The sequence below is a fragment of the Tursiops truncatus genome, chromosome 2 (genome assembly GCF_011762595.2).
Source record: "Tursiops truncatus isolate mTurTru1 chromosome 2, mTurTru1.mat.Y, whole genome shotgun sequence".
In the NCBI taxonomy this organism is placed as follows: domain Eukaryota; kingdom Metazoa; phylum Chordata; class Mammalia; order Artiodactyla; family Delphinidae; genus Tursiops; species Tursiops truncatus.
The window spans coordinates 155,768,808-155,788,602 of record NC_047035.1 but is presented as its reverse complement, the minus strand read 5'-3'; the positions used below and the strand labels follow the sequence as shown (position 1 = coordinate 155,788,602).

The following is a 19,795-nucleotide window of genomic DNA, read 5'->3' as shown; positions in this document are numbered from 1 at the left end:
TAAAATCATTAACATAGCACTGATTACCAGAGGTTCTTCACTATCACCTACACAAATCATTATGCTATTAAACTAACTCATCCCTGACATTTGAGTCAACAGGGAAGATATCCCGACAGCACAGAGAACTTTATACCAGCATACACTAGATAAAACTGTCCCAGCCCCCAGGAAATCATGTATTCTGATGAAGTAGCTATAGCCCACATCAGTTCATTTCTAGTGAATGGTACCAAGCATCCAAAAGTACTGGGAAGGAAATGGAAAAAAATTGTAAGCTTTGTATTTTCTGTTCTCTATCGACATGAAGCCGCAAATTGGGCATTAAAACATTGACTTTGTTAACCACCATTGACTGTTTAGAAACCATTAGGAGGTTGAATATTACGGCTGTGCAGGGTACATTTTTGTCCTTTCAAAAGAAAAATCTAAGGACTAAATTTGAAAAGAGGCTCCTGGTGAGTAAAAGCGTTTCCTTTTCCATTTGCTCCTCTCGTGCGTGTGTGTGTGTGGAGTTTCCCCCCGTTTTGAAATTGCAGCCCACCCAGTCCTCTTTTCTGCCACTGCGAGCCAGTGGGGTCACTCTGATTTTCTAACCAGGGGACATACGCTCTGAGAGGTCTTTCTGTCAGCGGTAATGCCAGCGTTTCTTGAGGGGCTGGCCAGCTGCTCTGGCTGCTGCAGGGGGGACGGGAGGTGGGGTCAGCACACCCTCCTCAAAAGCCCAAAGTCATTTTTGGCACTAAGAGCCCATCACTAGAACCTTCAGTTGAAAGGACCATTTTCAAGCAATAAAGTGATTTTGGTACAAAAGTAAACCGACTCACCCCAGGTAAAGTTTTAATATTGTGCAGTGCATTCTGGGCCTCAAGTGCAGCTTTTCTTGTATAAAATGTTACGAAACAACAACCTACAGAGAGAAATGAAAAGGTTTTAGAAATTTCTGTGAATGCTTTGCTTCGATATAATGGAGACTGGGGCGAACGAGTCATCTACTTAAAAGGATGCACAATTTAAAAATAAAGTGCACGGGAACAGTAATAACAGCTCAAGCGTTTACACAGCGCCTTTCATCCTAAATCATATTTATTAGCTTCTCCCCACTTTGGGGAGTCAATTCCGAACTGTGCACCAGCTACGGGGAATCCAGCTGCTCAGGAACGAGGGCGGGAGGTGGCAGGTGGGTTGATAGTGGGACTGGCGGTGCACCCACGGCACCCAGCGAAGTGCTTAATCACAAGCAAAATGGCAAAAACTTACATCGACTATCATTTTCTTAAAGAATATCTCTAGAACGTCACCCTTTGAAAACACTTTCTCAACTCTGAGGTTTAGACAGCTGGATGATAAGCTCCCCAGGAGCTGGGATTGTGCTTTATTCTTTTTAACTTCCACCGCAGTACATAAAGCAAAATTCCATACATGAAACACGCAGCGTTTGTTCGCTGAAATGAAAGACTCTATTTTAACCAGTTGAGAAAGTACGCTATGATGCAGTGGGCATATGCTGAAACACGTTTGCAGACTCTGTCCCGTATACTAAATATGGCTGTGGTATGTCAACTGGTAACCTCTTGACTCCTCGTTTCTCAGAGCTGATGGGAGTCCAGGCTGAAGGCCCCTCCAAGAGAGACCGGCATGTACCCTCTTCCCACCCAACTCCCTCCACGAAAGAAAATGGTCTTGAAAACTGTTTACATTCCTTCTGCATTCTAAAGGATGGCTGACCCCTTCTTCAACCTGTATCTAAATACACTGGTTAACATACGTGGTTAGACCAGAGGAAGATACCGGTTAATTATCTATTAATTAGCATATAGTTCCTTAGCACAATCGGGCTTAGAAAAAAGGGAAAAAAACTTTGGAAATTAAAAAAAAAAAAGATGCTGCCTCTGACCTGGGCTGCCTTGGATGAGTTGGGTTGAAAAAAAAAGCAGAGAGATGCAGTCACCCAGATGGTACATATTTCATCCTGGTCCTTATCCTAATGCTTGGAGAGGTGGAGAGAGCCTTGAGAGGTCCTCAAACGCCAAGTACAGCAAGTGGCATGAGAGAAATTCACAGCACTAAGGCGTCAACATTGGCTCTATTCAGGGGAATGACGTAAGTGAGACCAAGAACAGAAGAAACGTGGCACAGCTGGAGAGCAGGAAGTTGGCACCACAAACCGTCAAAGGTTCAAAATCATACACGGGCATCTACTTTTCAAAACGAAACTCATTCGAAGGAAGAAAGTAAAGTACAGTACCATCCATACAACATTCCAAAATGCATACGCTTCCTCCTTATCTGGAAAAAGGAAACTTGGACCCTTGTTGTCAAATACTTGGTTTCACTGGAGTCTACTGAGATTAAATATGTAAGACCTCCACCTCCTGGACAAAGGAGAGTATGATCATAGCTCCTCGGCATTTAAAAAACTCCATGCCTCCAAGGATCAGAAGAAACTCTTAAAGTCTATCATTTGCATGATGGAGGGATACGAAAATTATGAAGTATCTTTAAAGAATCACAGATAGACAGAGTGTTCCTTTTTATATGAGCTTCCCACTTCAGCTATTTGAGTTCTTTGACCAGAGTTCATTTGGCCATACTGCCAGGTGGTAGATTTTTTTCCTGAACTGATCAAACTAATGTGTGATTTCCAGCTTCAATGGCATAACCTAGGCCCAGAAAAGCTATAGGAATTGCTTCAAATCAAGGAATGATTTTAAACAGCAGAGTCAAGTCCCAGCTTCCAGTATCCATCGTAATCACTTTAAGAGGAAGAAAAATTATATTCCCCCAGGCTTGATACAGAAAGAACAGGGAAAGAAAACCATGACGCAAAAGAATATTTAAAAAGAGAATGTCTAACTGAATCACTGCTGTACGGCAGAAATTAATACAACATTGTAAATCAACTCTACTTCAGTAAACTTAAAAAGAAAAGAAAAGAGAAACAGGGAAAGACATCATCTCTGTCTTCCAAAAGCTTCTAACAACCAGACTTTGAGTAAGTTCTCCTTTCTCTCTCCTGGGCTTATGGGGTTGGCTTCTGGGTAAGAAAGCAATGAGGACGCTCCGAACTTCCACTTCAATATCGAAGCTACAAAATCTGATGCTTTCAAGCAGGTAGATTTTGAGGGTGTGATACTTAAAAAATAGAAGATTTCGGATGCAGTAGAAGTCACGAGGCAGTTTGCATGCCTGGAAAGAAGGCAATTAAGGAAGAATGATCTCAGCAGAAGGAAAACAAATGCCAGTCTGGCCACGCTCAGAGCTAAGAAGGAAAAGTTGAGGTCGGCCTAAAAGAACAGTGTAATGACAAGGGGAACGGAAACTGTGAATGACACATGATAAGATAAAAGCAACGAAGAATAAAGATGATGTAAACTGAAGGAATCTTGTTGTTGGGCCACTGTGGACCCAACACACAGCGGTCTCAGGAATAAAGAATCCCTTCCTGCCTTAAACACCCAAACAAAATCCCTACCACTTCCCACGGCCTGAAATTCCACTGGGAAGGTGCAGTTCATTTGCTATTTAAGTATTAAAATGCTACCCTTGAGGAAGGTAATAGGTAACTGTTCCTAGCTATTTACACCTTGAATTTGGCAACTTCAAGTGTTTCCCTCTTGAACAAGGTTCCTAGTGAACAGAAGGTGGTTTCTGTGCTTGTTTTGTTTTGCTTTGAGAAAGGGCAAGTTTGAAGCTGATGTCTGAGCAGCGTGGGATGGGGGTGAAGAGGAGCAAGAATGCAGCGAGGAGTCTTAATGGACAGAAGGGAGATGGAAAGATATTCCAAATCTCCAACTCTTTCCAATTTCATCCAGGGTCCACTCTGCCTATGTAACCGACGAGGTGAAATCAGGGATTTGTCACTACAGATCCTCTTTGAACCATGCATAGCTTTGAACTCTTTTACTCTAGTCCCATCTAAACAAAGACCTTGGAAGAACATGCCCCTCGAAGCTCCAGTTCTAGTTGTAATACACAGAAGAGCATCCTGGACACCACTGGTGATACGCCTAAGCCCTCACTGCTCACCGACCCCCAACCCAAAAGCTCAGCTCCATGCTTGGCGAGCGAACTTGGGACCTTTGAAGGAGGTATCCCACCTCCAGGCGGGCAGAGACCCAAGGCTCAGTGAGTAGAGCTCGGGCTGAATTTCAGCCCCGACTTGTAGCCTCAGCTGGGCACCCTCATGCAATGAACCACTCGCACCAACATGGGGGATCTGGGGGAATCTCACCCCAAGACTTCTTTTGGTTTCACACATTCGGTTCCCGAATGACTCAGTGGAAACTACCTTACTTCCTCTAGACCTGAGTTACTTTAGCTGCATCAGCCCTAAAGCAGTGAATAAAAACCAGGTCTGGGGACTTCCCTGGTGGCGCACTGGTTAAGAATCCGCCTGCCAGTGCAGGGGACACGGGTTGGAGCCCTGGTCCAGGAAGATCCCACATGCCGTGGAGCAACTAAGCCCATGTGCCACAACTACTGAGCCTGCTCTCTAGAGCCCACGAGCCACAACTACTGAGCCCTCGTGCCACAACTACTGAAGCCCGCGTGCCTAGAGCCCGTGCTCTGCAACAAGAGAAGCCACCGCAATGAGAAGCACACACACTGCAATGAAGAGTAGCCCCCGCTCCTACTTGCCTCAACTAGAGAAAGCCTGTGTGCAGCAACAAAGACGCAATGCAGCCAAAAATAAATAAATAAAATAAATTTATTTAAAAAAACACACACAAAAAACCCCCCAGGTCTGCCTACCACTCCCTCCCCCTGAAAAAAAAAAAAAACCTACATGGATATATAACCAAAGGGTTTCATTCAGAATAAATTTTTTTTTTAAACAGTCAAAATTATTCCTGGGCTTCCCTGGTGGCACAGTGGTTGAGAGTCCACCTGCCGATGCAGGGGACACGGGTTCATGCCCCGGTCTGGGAAGATCCCACATGCCGCGGAGCATCTGGGCCCATGAGCCATGGCCGCTGGGCCTGTGCATCTGGAGCCTGTGCTCCGCAACGGGAGAGGCCACAACAGTGAGAGGCCCGCGTACCACAAAAAAAAAAAAAAAAAAAAATTCCTTCCCTTTCTTGGCTAAAAATGTCTTGCACTTCATTCAGCATGCATACTAATTGACTTAATAAAAGTAATGTTTCATTAAGTTATCAGAAAATCTGTGGTAGAAATACTCCCAATTTCAACATTCATCTTAGAGTCAGCCATTTGTGTTTTTCCCCCGATGGGACATGAGTCTGGACACTTCCAGAGTAAGAATGTGTTTCACAGACCCTTGCTTCTATGAGTACTCTCCCAGCTAAACAACCACAGGCTTTTTTAGTAGTCAATCACTTGATATACTCACTTAAAATCTTAGACTTCACACCAGAGGGCCCACATCACAAAGGGGATGGGAACCAGGCAGGAGTGAAAAAAAATAAAAATAAAAATAAAAAATAAATAAAATAAAATCTTAGACTCATTGACTTGCGGAGATCATTTCAACACAGGAAGGGAGAAATATCACTAACGTTTGCCCTGAGATGGTGCTCATCATGGCAAAAGGCCAGGGAGCGACTCTGGATCCTAGAAAACCCGTGGAGGTGCAACAGGAATTTTCTTTCCTGCCTACCCTAACTGGATGGACAGCTGTTAAGGGAACCACCTGGCTTTTAGATTTCCCTGCACCAGCTGTAACTCAGGTCTGAAATTTACCAGATTCGTTTTGCAGGTCAGCTGCAACACCAGATGGCCCAGCAGTCTGATTCGGGGGACAGACCTCCCTCCTCCAACCAGGCTCTGCTTCCAACATCATGGTAAGGTGGGTGGTTAAACGCCGACAACAGCCCCGGGCACTCTTCAATGGTCAGCGGCTGCGCCGTGCACCCGAGGTGACCACCCCTCCGGTGTCAGCATCGCTCCCAGAATCCGCTTTCCCTGCTGCCTGTGGAGTGCAGAGCAAGGCCTGACGCACGTCACAGACGGGAAGCCACCTGCCGGGGGACTCCGGGGATGCGCAGAGCCGAATGCTTCAGCCAGGCTCAGCCCTCCTGCTTTCTGCTCTGTGCGGCTCCACATTTTTCTGCGCTACCCGTCTGACGGAGTCTCATAAGCACTCGCACCTTATAATTCTTGCCACCTTTATCCCCTGGCTCTGGAGTTTCTGCCAACGGCAGCAGCCAGCTTAGGAAAGATAAACATGATGGCCCACGCCCAGGTGACTTCGTGGCATCTCACTTTCCAAGAGTTTCAACAATTCACTGTGTTAATAAGAGCTCTGGATTTCAGAGCCCAAAATAAAAAAATCCATGTGTTGCATGTCTGTTTATCAGGCCCATCCCCTTACTCCCCACCACGGCTCTCTAAATTCACAGGCAGAACAGGTTAGGGGGTAGAACTCAAGAGGTGATTCCAGAACCAAGTATCAGTGTTTCGGGCCCATACGGAGCCTAACATGCCCACTAGTGATGACTCCTGTACTGAACCCCAAGAGATGCTGCAGGGGGTATCACGTGAAAGCCACGGGCCATTACCATCTCCCTGTGAATTCATTTTGCGGCTGACCCCTGGGAAGGCCACTTAAGACAGATCTGTTTGGATGGGAAAGAAGGTCTAGGGAGAAAGGTCCTGGGGTGCGGAGTGCCCACTGTGAAGGCCACCGGTGTGAGGCCTCACTATGGGCATCTCTGGATGGTCAGGAGGCACCCAGGGGACGCTGGGCCCCAAGGGAACGAGTCAGGGGGCCTGGCAGCTTTTGACGGCCCCGATTCCCACAAGCTGGCAAGTTCAGCAATCTGGTTGCCCATGTTCAGCTTGTAAAGCAATGTGTCATCAGGATCATAATCATGTGATATGATTAGACCATCTTGTACCGTAAGTTGAGAATGGTAATTCTCAGAGACGCCAAGAGCTACCTACTCCAAACAGGGTAGTTGGTGTCTGACTGTATTTCCTCACAAATATGTTCTGCGGCCATAAAAAGTTCCCTCAGGTATTCTGCTGGCTTCACACACACACACACACACACACACACACACACACACACACACACACACACACACACACACACACACACACACACACACACACACACACACACACACACACACACACACACACACACACACACACACACACACACACGTAGGGTATTTAAAGCCATCAAGAAGACACTCAACTTTACTGAAAGACTTTAATTTTAAATGATCAAGTAGACTTATCCTAAAAGAAACCATCTGGATTATCACCAATCTTTTCAAACCACAGCTGTTTCTCTTGGAAAAGCCTAACTTGGAAACTCTTGGTAATAATACTCACAGGGGAAAAAAATGCACTACTTATGCAGAGACAACCAGTTTATATCATGGCCTGTCCTGAGTCAAACAGCACTTAATTTGCATTCTTCCGTGTGGAGGGTGGTGTAGACACAGCCCGAGAGAATGGTACCGAGATCAGATTTTAAAATTAGTTCTTCCCTGAAGAAAACTGACACCATACTTGTTCAAGCAACTTCTCTGAGGTTACCAAATTGGGGAGGAAGGAAACTAAGGTTTGATGCTCTGAAGACACCATTTTATGAAAAGACACTTTTAAGTCTTTGGCTCTAAAATATGGACAGCATGGTAGTTTTTTACTCCATCTGTGTGTTTGTTTTAAAGAATCCAGGTATGAAGATGGTAGGTCAGTGACTTGAAAGGTTTGCAATTATTGAAATAGTCACTTGTCCACTGTGGGGTAGAAATTTCAGATCACATGCCAACAATTACACTCTCAATGGCACAGGAAGCCAGGCCTACGTATGGCTGGTCTAGTGGAACATTCCTCACTATTCTCCTGGAGCCACCAGCTCCCTCTCCTTGAAAGGTTGCTCTCATAAACGGGAGAAAGGGCCTTTTGGGGAATGTTCTCGTCCTGACTGTTAATACTTTTTCTGATGAAACTCTTCAGTAATATCTTAATATGGGAAATTGTGGAACGTTTTCTGAAATACAAACAACTAGACAACTTGAGGATAGAGAAGGTGAAAAAATGATTTCCCACAATGCTGTGGCCAAGCTGGTAAAATAAACAGTACTTCAGGTTCAGCGCTTCTGGTGTTGTGTACGTGGATACCTGTCTCCCCAGGTCAACTCTGTCCCTGGGGTATAAAGAGGGGTCCATCCACGTCCTCAAGGTCACTCAACATCTTGTACAAGAAATCTGCATCACTGTCAAAACCTACACAAATAAACATTTGACAACAATCACAGAAAAATCATGTGCTGGTTGAACCCTGTACGTACTTTCTTCAAAAAAAAAAAAGGAATAGCCCCGGCAGAGAGATTCAGTTCAAGCTGTATTTGAATTCAAGACAGCAACAGGGTCACCATGGTGTAAACTGAAAATTCCTTTAAAGGCTGCCTTTGAATTCCAAGGGGCCGTCAGATCAAGAGACCGAGGCCCTGCGAGGCTAAATGACTGAACCTGCTACGGTTTTTTTCTTCCTGTGAATGAAGCTCTCTTTTGTCTACACATTTGCAAGCAAAGCAAGTGCCTCCTTTACACAAGTCCACCTGCAGTTGGGATCTTGGCTTCGTGTCGAGTCGGTTGCACAGTTTAAGTCAAAAGAGGACGGACTTCTCACCGTTGCTTCCCCTTATCATCTGTTTTCTCCCCCAAACTCAGCCACTATGTAGAGAATTTCATGCTTCTTTGAAGGTTGTTGATCTCAGTGGTGCACTCTGCGCTCAAGTGAATCTCCCACATGCTAAGTAAGGTTTTGACTATCAACCATGGGCTTACCCACTGCCAAGACCCTTGACTTTCAGTTTCTACGAGGCAGTTCAAGGTTCAAAAACCCCATGCCAAAATCCCCTGAATTAAATTGTTAAAGTAAACTTAGCACTGACCTTAAAAAGAAAAACAAGTAGCCTTCCAGGGGTCTAGAAGATGACCCTCTAGAGTCTTGAGGAAAAGGACAATGGCAAAATGCCATCCAGGAGGCAAACTGGTCCCCTGGAGAAGCACGGAAGGATCCCTTTCCTCAGCCTAAAGTCCACCCCCCCAAAAGAATTGGCACTGTCGGTTAAAAACCACATCCAGTGCACTGTTATTAACTTGGGGCCTCCATAGTCCTAGGTCATTCTTTATTCTTTCTACTTTGTCCTCAAAACATGGCTTGCTTTAGAGGAATGTAAGATGGGACTTAACACGTGATGCTACTGATGTCACAAGCTGCATTTAAAATTCAGTCCCCTGGAACCCTCCTACACTGTTGGTGGGAATGTCAATCGGTGCACCCACTATGGAAAACAGTATGGAGGTTCCTTAGAAAACTGAGGTTAGAGCTACCATATGATCCTGGGCATACATCTGGAAAAGATGGAAACTCTAATTTGAAAAGATACACGCACCCCAATGTTCACAGCAGCACTGGTTACAATAGCCAAGACACGGAAGCAACCTAAGTGTCCATCAAAGATGAAAGGATAAAGAAGATGTGGTACATATACACACAACGGAATACTATTCAGCCATAAGAAAGAATGAAATTTTGCCATTTGAAGCAACATGGACGGACCTAGAGATTACCATACTGGGTGAAGTCAGACAGAGAAAGACAAATATTACATGATACCATTTATATGTGAAATCTACAAAATAATAGAAGTGAATTTATTTACAAAACAGACACAGATTCACAGACATAGAAAACAAACTGATGGTTACCAGAGGAGAAAGGTGTGGGGAGATATAAATTAGGAGTATGGGACTGACATATACACACTACTATATATAACATAGATAAACAACAAGGACCTACTGTATAGCACAGGGGACTCTATTCAGTATCTTGTAATAACCCATAAGGGAAAAGAATCTGAAAAAGAATCAATCTATCTATCTGCCTATGAACTCTGTCTATCTATCCATCCCATCCGTCCATCACTATCTATCTACCTATCTATCTTTCTATCTATCTGAATCACTTTGCTGTATACCTGAAACTAATACAATACTGTAAATCAACTATACTTCAATAAAAAAAAAATAACATTCAGTCCCCTGGCTGCTGAATACATGTATGTGTTCCCTAGTGTGATTTCCTTATCGTGGCCCCTCTGAACGTGGAGGCTGCCCCAAGGGGGTTGTAATGATATCAACTGAGATATCGAGGAAAAGAATTTTAAAAAGCAGCGAAGCAGAAATTCCTTAAATGGTAAGAACCTGCAAGAAGATGAAACGGTTTTGTTTTGTATCCTTTTTTTTTTTTTTTTTTTTTTTTTGCTTTAAACTCAAAAGTAAGAAAAATAAAATTAGAGGAAGTTAACGTGTCATCTTTCTCTTGGCTTCTATGCCTATTCCATAGAATCGAAGAATTTTACAATTCATTAACTCGAGTCACCCAACTCTCCATCCCCCTCTCATGGCATGTTAGCCAAAAGCCCACAATCACACAAGTAGCTCAGAGCAGAGGCAAAACCAGCCACGTCACTAATGGCTCACAGCCACCTTCAAAGTTAATGCCTATCATAAGAGGGTTTGCCATGAACCACCCCTGATAGGTTCTGCTTTCCTCTGAAGGATCCTCAAGAATGCTTCAACCTCCTCTCATGTCACCGAAAATGTCTTTCTACACCCCAAACCTCTCCTGTTTTAAACTTCTAACAGTCTTCTCTAAGACAAAGCACTTTTTTCCCTCTCTATGTAAAAGTGGGACTTCCAGAGCGAGAATAACAGCTACCCAATACAAATGCCACATCCTGTAGAAATCAACTTTTAATGAAACCGTATCCAATTAGCTTATTTTTATAGAGTTTCATATAATGGGCACCCTGATGTAAAAAGTAATACCATCTGGCCATTACCTAGGAAGCAGACGGAGCCGTCATTCTGCTTTCAGTACCTGAATTATGTGGACACCACTGCTTGGCCCGCCCACTGTAATCCCAAGGGAATCCCCAGGGACTTTCACTGACAAAGCAGGAGCTGTGCTTATGATTTCTGGTTGCCTGGGGCGCAGATCCTACGCTCCTCCAAGAACCCCGACTCATGTCCCCAGCAGGAGGACCCCTAGGCAGTAAATCAGTGCCAACTTTTCAACCAGGGAGAGAGCGCTGATCTCACGGGGCTCCGTGCAACCCCGCACCCTTTCCTGAGACTCCGCACCTGACATGCTGGGACCACAGTCGGTGAATTGGCCACAAGATCAGTCTGCCCTGGTGACTTTTCTTGAAGGAACCATCTCCTGATACTCCCATGGCCCCGTGAAGTGAGGCACGCTCTCCAAATTCTCTGCCAGGCAAACGGAGTTTCTTTCTTTTTTTGACCTAGATTAAATCTACCGCATTTTTAAGCCTTTCGGGAAAGCAACCAGGAGGGATGTGCACGGATCTGTGTGCACTGCAATACTTCCTCACCAATTATTATGTAAATCCCAGCAACTGCAGGACACAGATCGAAAAGATATCAAGGGCAAAATTGCTGGGATCTGCTTTTTCCCTTTTCCCTGGGCCTCTGAAATAAGCCACTTAGGTTAAACCATTTCAGTGTAATAGCTGTAAAAGTATCTGAAGAATTTTAAAGTCACCCCTTTCCCCTGATGAGACAATCACTGCACTTGGCTGTTTCTTAAAGGCTCCCAGTCTGCTCTAAGCATTGGAAGGTGAGTCTACGGTGCCGTGCGTGTTTGCCAAGGAGTCATGGGGACAGAATGTAGAGGGCAAGCAGTCTCCTTTGTTAAGAAATGCAAGGGAATAAGCAAACTGTGGATTTGATTAATTTGTATTTTTAAAATATTAATTCTAGAGTAGGAGGGAGGGCTATATTTTTTCTTTCAAGGTAAGAAGAAAATAGGTTGAACATGACAAGCCAACAAGAAGGCCATACTGGGTGGTCTGCCCTCAGGTCAGTGTGTCTGGCCCCAATTCCTGGGCTGGTCAGTCCCCCACGAGTCTTGGTGGCAGAGAGGGTTCTAGGGAGCATGGCAGCAAAGGCTTCTTCTCCAAGGGTCCAGAGGATTGAGCAAGGCCTCAGGCTGAGTTAATCAAGATACCTTGACATAGATTAAGGAAGGTGTCCCAGGGTTAAATGTGATAGAAGACAGTTCCAATTAAAAAGGATTTAGTTTCAAAAGCACCGAGGGACCTCATTAAAAAGAAGTTTCTAATATAAGGTTATTGTGTAGTATGCGTTCTCTTGGGGACAGGATGGCGTTATAATTAGGAGCCTGGTGGCAATGAGAGTCATTTTCCTGTGATTCTCAATTCAGCACACTGGGCCATGAGATGCTTCCTGGCCAGACCACTCTCTGAAGTCTCAACTTCCCTGTCCTGCTTTGATGGTCGGGCAACTTGTATCTGCCAAGTCCACACGTTCAGACCCCTTATGTCGGCTTGAATAAAATACAGCTCAGCACTTTAGCACCTACCAGTGGTCTCACTGGTATTCCAACTTCTTACGGGCCCGTTCTAGGTGGGGCTGGACTCTTTTATAAGAGGCTTTCAATCCAGACTAGAGCCAAGGTATTTTTTTCCTGTTATGGGGGTGAGCAAAGTCATATCTACTTCCTCATTCTGATCTTTACGGGTCAAAATGAAATGGAGGCAAACTCACTGGCTATAGAAACTGTATGTTGGCTCAAGTAAAGATCTGCCCTTATTTTAGACTTTTCCTGTAGCAGATGGCTCCAGAGAGCTGATATTTATGGGCGTTATAACTGCCTCGTCCACTCCCATGAAAACTAAGGCGTCTTTCATGTGCATGTAGATCGGGGACGGAGATATTTTTACAAATTGCCTGGAACAGCAGAAATCTATCAGAAATGCACTTTTGTAGCCAAGTATAAATTGATGTTCTAGTGATAAAAGGCAAGCATCCTTGGTCCCAGAGTTCTCAGGGCAGAGACTATGACAGGTTTCAAAGTGGCCCTGGATACTTCCTGCCTGCTCTGTTCACAGAGCTCTGCTGAGTGAAGCAGTCGTCCTTTACTAGCACTTCAGACGGACTGGGTGTTGGACACATTTCTGAAACTCTCTGAGCTGCTTTTCCTTACTTTTAAAATGGGGTAACAGCAGCTCTATCCCAGGGTTATTAAACAAGGTAATTTATGAAAATGTATATAGACCACAGATCCTGGTGTATACACTGACGCGCTTAATAAATGTTAGAGGTTACTGCCCACCGTAAATCGGTTACGTTCCTCCATAAAGCCCCTGGCCCACACAGACCCTGTGCAGGTTCCCTACAAGGCAGGCGAGAGACAGTCAGCACTATTCTGATGATTTCACACAAAAAAAGCCCCCGAGGTACAGAAAGGCAGCATTCACATGCCAGCCACAACTTCACGCTGCTCCCTGCTGGCCTCTGGATGGAAGGGAGGCAAGCGAGCCTCTTTTGTAAGTGATGACCATACACCCGGTAACAGGGTTTGGAATTGATTTTGTTGTCTTGCTTTCTGAAGTAATTACTTGGAACTGGCCAAGTCCGCCCATTTGCATGGCCCTTGAGGACCCTGGACATCCATTTACGTGGCCTCTGAACAGTCAATCCATTTTAATGGAATCGTTTTGAGGACTTTCCTTTTCAGAGTACAACAGAATTACCCCCAACTGTACACTTGATGGTACTCCCCCAAGAGGCCAAAATTCCCTAAAACAGTGAGTTATTTGAAATAAACCCTGTGGCTGTCTAATGAGCATACCTGGGTTTCATTACTATAAAACTTTAACCACGGACCTGTCGTTTTCCTGTATTTTACAGCAACCGGGGAGGGGGAAAAGAAAAAAGAGCAGTGATCCTGGGCTCTGCATGAAGAGGTGGGGTTCTAAACGTCAGGATCAGGAGAGGAGAGGAAGGGACATGTGGGGAGGAAGGCTGTGGACAGATTCAGGCATCCCCTGAAAAAAGGGGTTCCCAGCAGCTGGATTTCATTTTGAGAGTTGCCATCACACAATGACAAGACACAAGAAAAAAAAAAAAAAATCACTGCCTGATGATGAACTGCTGTCCCCTACAGTGAACCTGCTATAGCGGTTCAGTTGTTACTTTGTTATCATGCCACCTAAGGACCAGCTGTGAAGGCGGGGAGCCGCTTCTGAAGGTTCCTCGGTCCCCTTCACAAGGCACAACATGAAGCTGGGCTTGTGGGTGCTTTTGAAATACTTATGGATTGACTGTCCTCAGGGCCTTTTCCCATCTGCTCGCCTCACAGCAATACTGTTTTCTTCTAGACTTCATGTGTCATGAGTCTTTCTGATTTGGGCTACTGGTGATGAAGACGGTCCGTGCAATACTCTTGAATCCATTTTCTGAGAAATGATCCTGGTAGAGCCAGTCAACTTCTGACCTGAGGTAGCTGTGGTTTGATGGTTAGGTGAAATAGATTTTGATCCATCCATTTAGTAAGTTAATGTATACACAGTACCAAGCTCAGAATTGGGCACACGGAAAACACGAAGGAACGGTCAGCTTGTTTTCTTCCTTCTCTTGTCTGATATCGTTTTGGGGGTACTGTAAAGGTTTCTTCTATATCTAGAGTGATCCAGAATTTGGAGAGTGGGAGGGGGAATATTAGTCATTATTCTGGGACAACAGATGAAAACCGGGCTGTCGCAGGTAAACCCTACGTGCCTCTTCTCCACCGAGATCTCTCCAAGTCCTGACTCTCCTCCTTTGGGCTTCATCCTTATGGCTTGAAGGTCAGATTTATATTAAAACAAAAATTCCTTGGAAAAAACAACACTGTGATCTATTTTCCAGTGATTTATACTAGAGTATAAATCAATCTCTGACTACAGGCTTTGATAAGAGTATACACAGTGTGAATGTCAGGGTTGGGGCATGAGGTAGTGCCATGGAAAAACTCTGGTGGCTGGGGAAAAAGAAACTTCACTCATGGGCTTCCCTGGTGGTGCAGTGGTTAGGAATCCACCTGCCGATACAGGGGACACGGGTTCAAGCCCTGGTCCGGGAAGATCCCACATGCCGCGGAGCAACTAAGTCCGTGCGCCACAGCTACTGAGCCTGTGCTCTAGAGCCCCCAAGCCACAACTACTGAGCCCATGTGTCACAACTACTGAAGCCTGCGTGCCTAGAGCCTGTGCTCCACAACAAGAGAAGCCACCGCAATGAGAAGCCCTCGCACTGCAAAGACCCAACACAGACAAAAATAAATAAATAACCAAAAACAAACCAAAAACAACTTCACTTGCACTGTAATTTCGACAAGGGCTGGTCGAGATCTGACTGTGATCCAATTTAAATCTTGGACTGGAGAGCGGAACGGAAAGGGGCCTTAGTAATCATCTAGTTTAAGTCCCTATTTCCAGCAAAAGAAACTAAGGCACAGAGAGGAAGTATTTGGATTTGCAAAGCCTGAACCCCAATCTCACTCTTGACAAAGACCTAGAGATGATCATACCAAGTGAAGTAAGACAGACAGAGAAAGACAAATGTCATATATCACTTACATGTGGAATCTAACATATGATACAAATGAACTTATTTACAAAATGGAAACAGACTCCCAGGCATAGACTCACAAACTTATAGTTACCAAAGGGGAAAGGGGGGGGAGGAGGGATAAATTAGGAGTTTGGGATTAACAGATACACACTACTGCATATATAATAAACAGCAAGTAGCTACTGTATGGCACAGGGAACTATATTCAATATCTTGTAGTAACCTATAATGGAAAAGAATCTGAAAGAGTGTGTGTGTGTGTGTGTGTGTGTGTATAACTGCATCACCTTGCTGTACACCTGAAAATAACACAACAGTGTAAATCAACTATACTTTAAAAAAAAAGAACACTGTGCTTCCTCATTGCTCTAAATGTCAACCCAGATAAACAGCAAGGGTGGCTTTCCATTTCTCAGGAAATTAAGTAAGTATTAACTGATGACGGATACAAGAAAAATATAATACACGGTCCCTGCACTTGATGTGTTTGATATTTAGCAGCAGAGTCAACTGCTCATTCGTCAGCAGGTAGACAGAAGACTCATCTTCTTCGCCAGACACTCTCTCCCTCGAAAACTTCAGAGGGAAAAGGTGAAGTATCTGCTTGCTTTCAAGGTTATGGAAAACTCTACACACTGGCTGACCAGCAGCCACTGGGCTTCGCTCAAGAATAACATGCTGTCTACCAGCCTTCCTCACCCTGCACAGACGCTGAAGTAGTATTTGATCTACGAGCTTTCGTTTTCCTCAGTCTCTGCCAGTGACGCTTACTCATCTGCTAAACCTTTTAGAAGAAAGGAGAAAGGAAATAATACCCCGCAGGTTCCCATTCCATCCTCTGATGACTGGATGAAGATGGATTTCCAAGTCTTTAGCCCCTTTTGAACGGAAGGGCTACTGCTCGTCTGGATTTCAGACAAACACACACGATGATTAAGGTAGGGGCATGAAGAGAGGCATGTTGTAAAACACTGTGCAAAGAGCTAAAAGGCTCTAGGCAACAAAGATCATTGGTATGGGTGAAGCCTCTGCTGTACTCGATCGCTCCCTAATTGTGCAGATAACAAATGATAATAATACTGCTTTGTAGTTACAAGAGATGTTCTCCCACCACTAAGGGTCTCGTAGTTAGTTCTCAATTTTATTCTATCATGAGCAGATCAGTAATTAAAGCAATTAAAACAGTGGCCACTGCAAATATCTTTTCATTGACTGTACTGTCCTGGAATACTTTTTACGTTAGTGAGAGGAAGAGCTCCCTTCCTGGATATAACTGTGTTAGACTAATCCTAAAGTCGGTTTCAATTCCCCGAGCACGTCCACTTTGTCGAAAGGGATGTGGTCCACATCACTGCTGGGTAGCGTGGAGAAGGCAGTGCAGGATTCAAATGCACCCTGGAAAGCACCAATGGAATTCCCCACATCTCGTGTCACCCTTCTGGAACATTTGGAAGGCTGGGTGCAGCAGCCTTCCAGCCTTCATTTTTGGACCTAGGTCACTGATAAATAATTCAACCACTATTCACCAAATATATTTATGCTTTTAATTTCCATGATGGTAGGTTTCTACAGGATTCAACATTGTGACAGGAGGGGGAAAAAACTCCGACGAGTTCTTTCCTTGTCAGTCTTAGACAGTGAACTATATGCTAAAGAGCTGTCGTAAATGGATATATTCCAATAGCTGATATAAACCATAAAAATAACTATGTGTCAAAATGACTGGTGAACTTGAACAACTAAGTGACGCAATCGGCTAATTCGAAGAAAAATTCAGGTTTGGACAGGTGTATAAGCATTACACGCGAGCGTCACTGTATAACCTTGTTTATACAGCGAGGCCTGTAGCTGAATCCAAAGACTAGAGGGTGTCAGGAGTTGGGTCTCCTTACAACAGGGCATTCTCAGCCTAAGACTGCAACACATGCACAAAATACCTTTCCACATCCAATTACATCTTAAAACAGTGTTTCTCAAACTTGCCTGAAGATCATCGTTGCTTGTTTATAAATTCCTTGGAACCAACCCAGGGGCCTCCCATGGGATCAGGATTTTCAGGGCCAAAGCCTGGTCATCTGTACAAGTGTCCCCCACGATTCTTATCCTCTGGGGAGCCTGGGAAACACCACCTGTGGCAAAGCCCACCAGCTGCCCACCCAAATCCATTCCTCCCACGGGGCCAGGAACGCAGCAGAGGGCAGGGTGAGGCCACGTGGGCTGGCTTCTTGCCACGTGACCACATACAGTCTAAGGGGACGTGAGTGGAGTGACACGTGCTGCTTCAGGGCCAGGCCTTTTAACAGAGCAGATCTAAGTCTCCCACATTTTCCTTCCTTTCCTTCCGGATGGATGCACATGGCAAACGACCACAGCAGCGGCAGCAACCAACCCAGGGGAAGGCCGAGCCACAAGGTGAAGAAGGCTGGTTCCCTGTGTTGCCACGTGGAGGAAAGCGGCCACCAACCCAGAACACCCAGAAGGGATTCTTGACATGAGCAAGGAGGAAACTTCTGTGTTGGAGTCCTAACGCATTTTTAGGCCTATCTGTTATAGGAGTTGGGCCTCTCCTGATTACTACAACGTCAAACGGTAAAAAAAAAAAAAAAAAAAAAAAAATATATATATATATATATATAAAAATATAGTCGAAACAAGGACAATGTTATGAGTGCTCTTCGACCCACACCTTCAGCACATTGTTGGCGTCCTGCCCAAAGCAGCTGTGCTAAAAACACACCAGAAGGATCGAAGTGAGTGTGCTTTAGAATTTGGTTCCAGAAAATCAGAAGTCGGTGGACAGCTACAGAGAAATCAGGTGGATAAAGTGAGTGGTGCGTTTAAACTGGATTTAATGGCTTTGTGGTGAGAATACTTTTTTTTTTTTTTTTAAACAAAACCACTCGGCAAAATTGACTAGATTCACAGGAGGACGTAATCTTGACAGGAGAGTCTAATGCATTTCAATCCGCATCGCTAAATGATTCCTAATTTCATCTGCTTGTTGGTGAGATTTAGTCCACGAACACAAGTTAATTTTTTGTCTCCTCTTTCAATCTTTTCTCTCTTCTTTTTGTTACCACTTCTCAAAGCGCTGATTCAGCAATTCAGGTTTATCCCCCCCACCCCTTCCCTCTACCGCTTCTCCAACCTATTAGCATCTCAAGTGGGTCTGGGGACCAGGCAGGGCCTGCTGTGCAGGTGGGTACAGAAATCTGACCTGGAGAGGTCTCAAGGGGTTTGGACCAAGTTGGCAGAGGAAGGAGGCCATCTCCTGTACCATTTTCCTGGGTTGAGTTATGGGTGTCTCCAAGTCCTTTTGGTGCCTAGGTAGATCTGCAATTGATTTAAATCCCTCCAAAAAAATTCACAAAAATAAGCACGTGCCCACATGAAACCGAATATATGCGATATCAACGTGTAGCCTACGAAAATCTAGGGAACAGGTATTTTAAAAATTTAATAAATTCACCTCTTTTCTTTATCCCTGTTGGTTGAGAGTTCATGTGAATCTAAAGAAGTATACAGAATACTAAGCATCTTTGCGCTAAGAAGATGCTTTGAGTTTTTTAGCATTGTGATAGAGGGACAAAGAAAAATTAGTACTTCGAACGGAGGTGAAGGTGAGGTTGGACATGAGAGATACCTACACGGAAACACGGTTCCTGATCAGTTTGTAGGCAGCATGGAAATCATATAGGCTAACGGGTTCTTGCAAACTACTTCTAAAGCTTCTAGCGTGGCCCCAAAGAATTCATTTACTCCACCCACCCCCCAAACCTCTCACAGGACCGCCAAGGCAATAGCTGGAAAGTCTGGGTGCGTTTGAACATCATTCACTGTCTCCAACCACAACTAGAAATCTGGAAGGTCCCTCAAAAGCTGTCCCTGGAAGATCTGCCCTAAAATATATTCTCTGGAATGCACCTTCCGTGACCCAGTTTCGCGACATGGATGTCAGGGTGTCTCTGGGCGCTGACTGTGCTGGAAAGCTCCCAGGTGGGAAATGCAGGCCATCCAATCAGGGCACATCTAGGTTATGTGGAGCCTGAAGACGCTGACTGGTTTCATTTCATCAGACTTCATCATACCCCTTGCTCTATGTTAAGCCTTCCTCAGTACTGCTTTAGGGAAGCTATGCAGAGATGGTAGGGAGAGTTAAAAAAAAAAAATTCTAAATTTCCAGCCGTCAAGCCTAACTTCTTGCCTGTCAGCAGCTTTTGAAATATTGATGGCGTTTTTCCCCTCCTAACAGACAAGCTGAGTGGAGTCTGGAGAGCCTGCACTTAACTGTGACTAGAAATAGACTCTGCGTAATTAAATATATTTTTCAAAAGAAGGCGTACTCACACCGGAGGGGAGCCAC

At 44.7% G+C, this 19,795-nt stretch overlaps 1 protein-coding gene across 8 annotated transcripts in view; it reads right to left on the bottom strand.

Annotated features, from left to right (window-relative positions):
- Positions 1-19,795, bottom strand: part of CELF2 (CUGBP Elav-like family member 2) — a 525,704-nt gene that overhangs the window by 115,047 nt on the left and 390,862 nt on the right. For all 8 annotated transcript variants that reach the window (XM_073801535.1, XM_073801536.1, XM_033852343.2 and 5 more), the window contains one exon: positions 828-910. In XM_073801535.1, the coding sequence (XP_073657636.1) occupies positions 828-910 (83 nt within the window). The remainder of the gene's footprint in view (positions 1-827; positions 911-19,795) is intronic.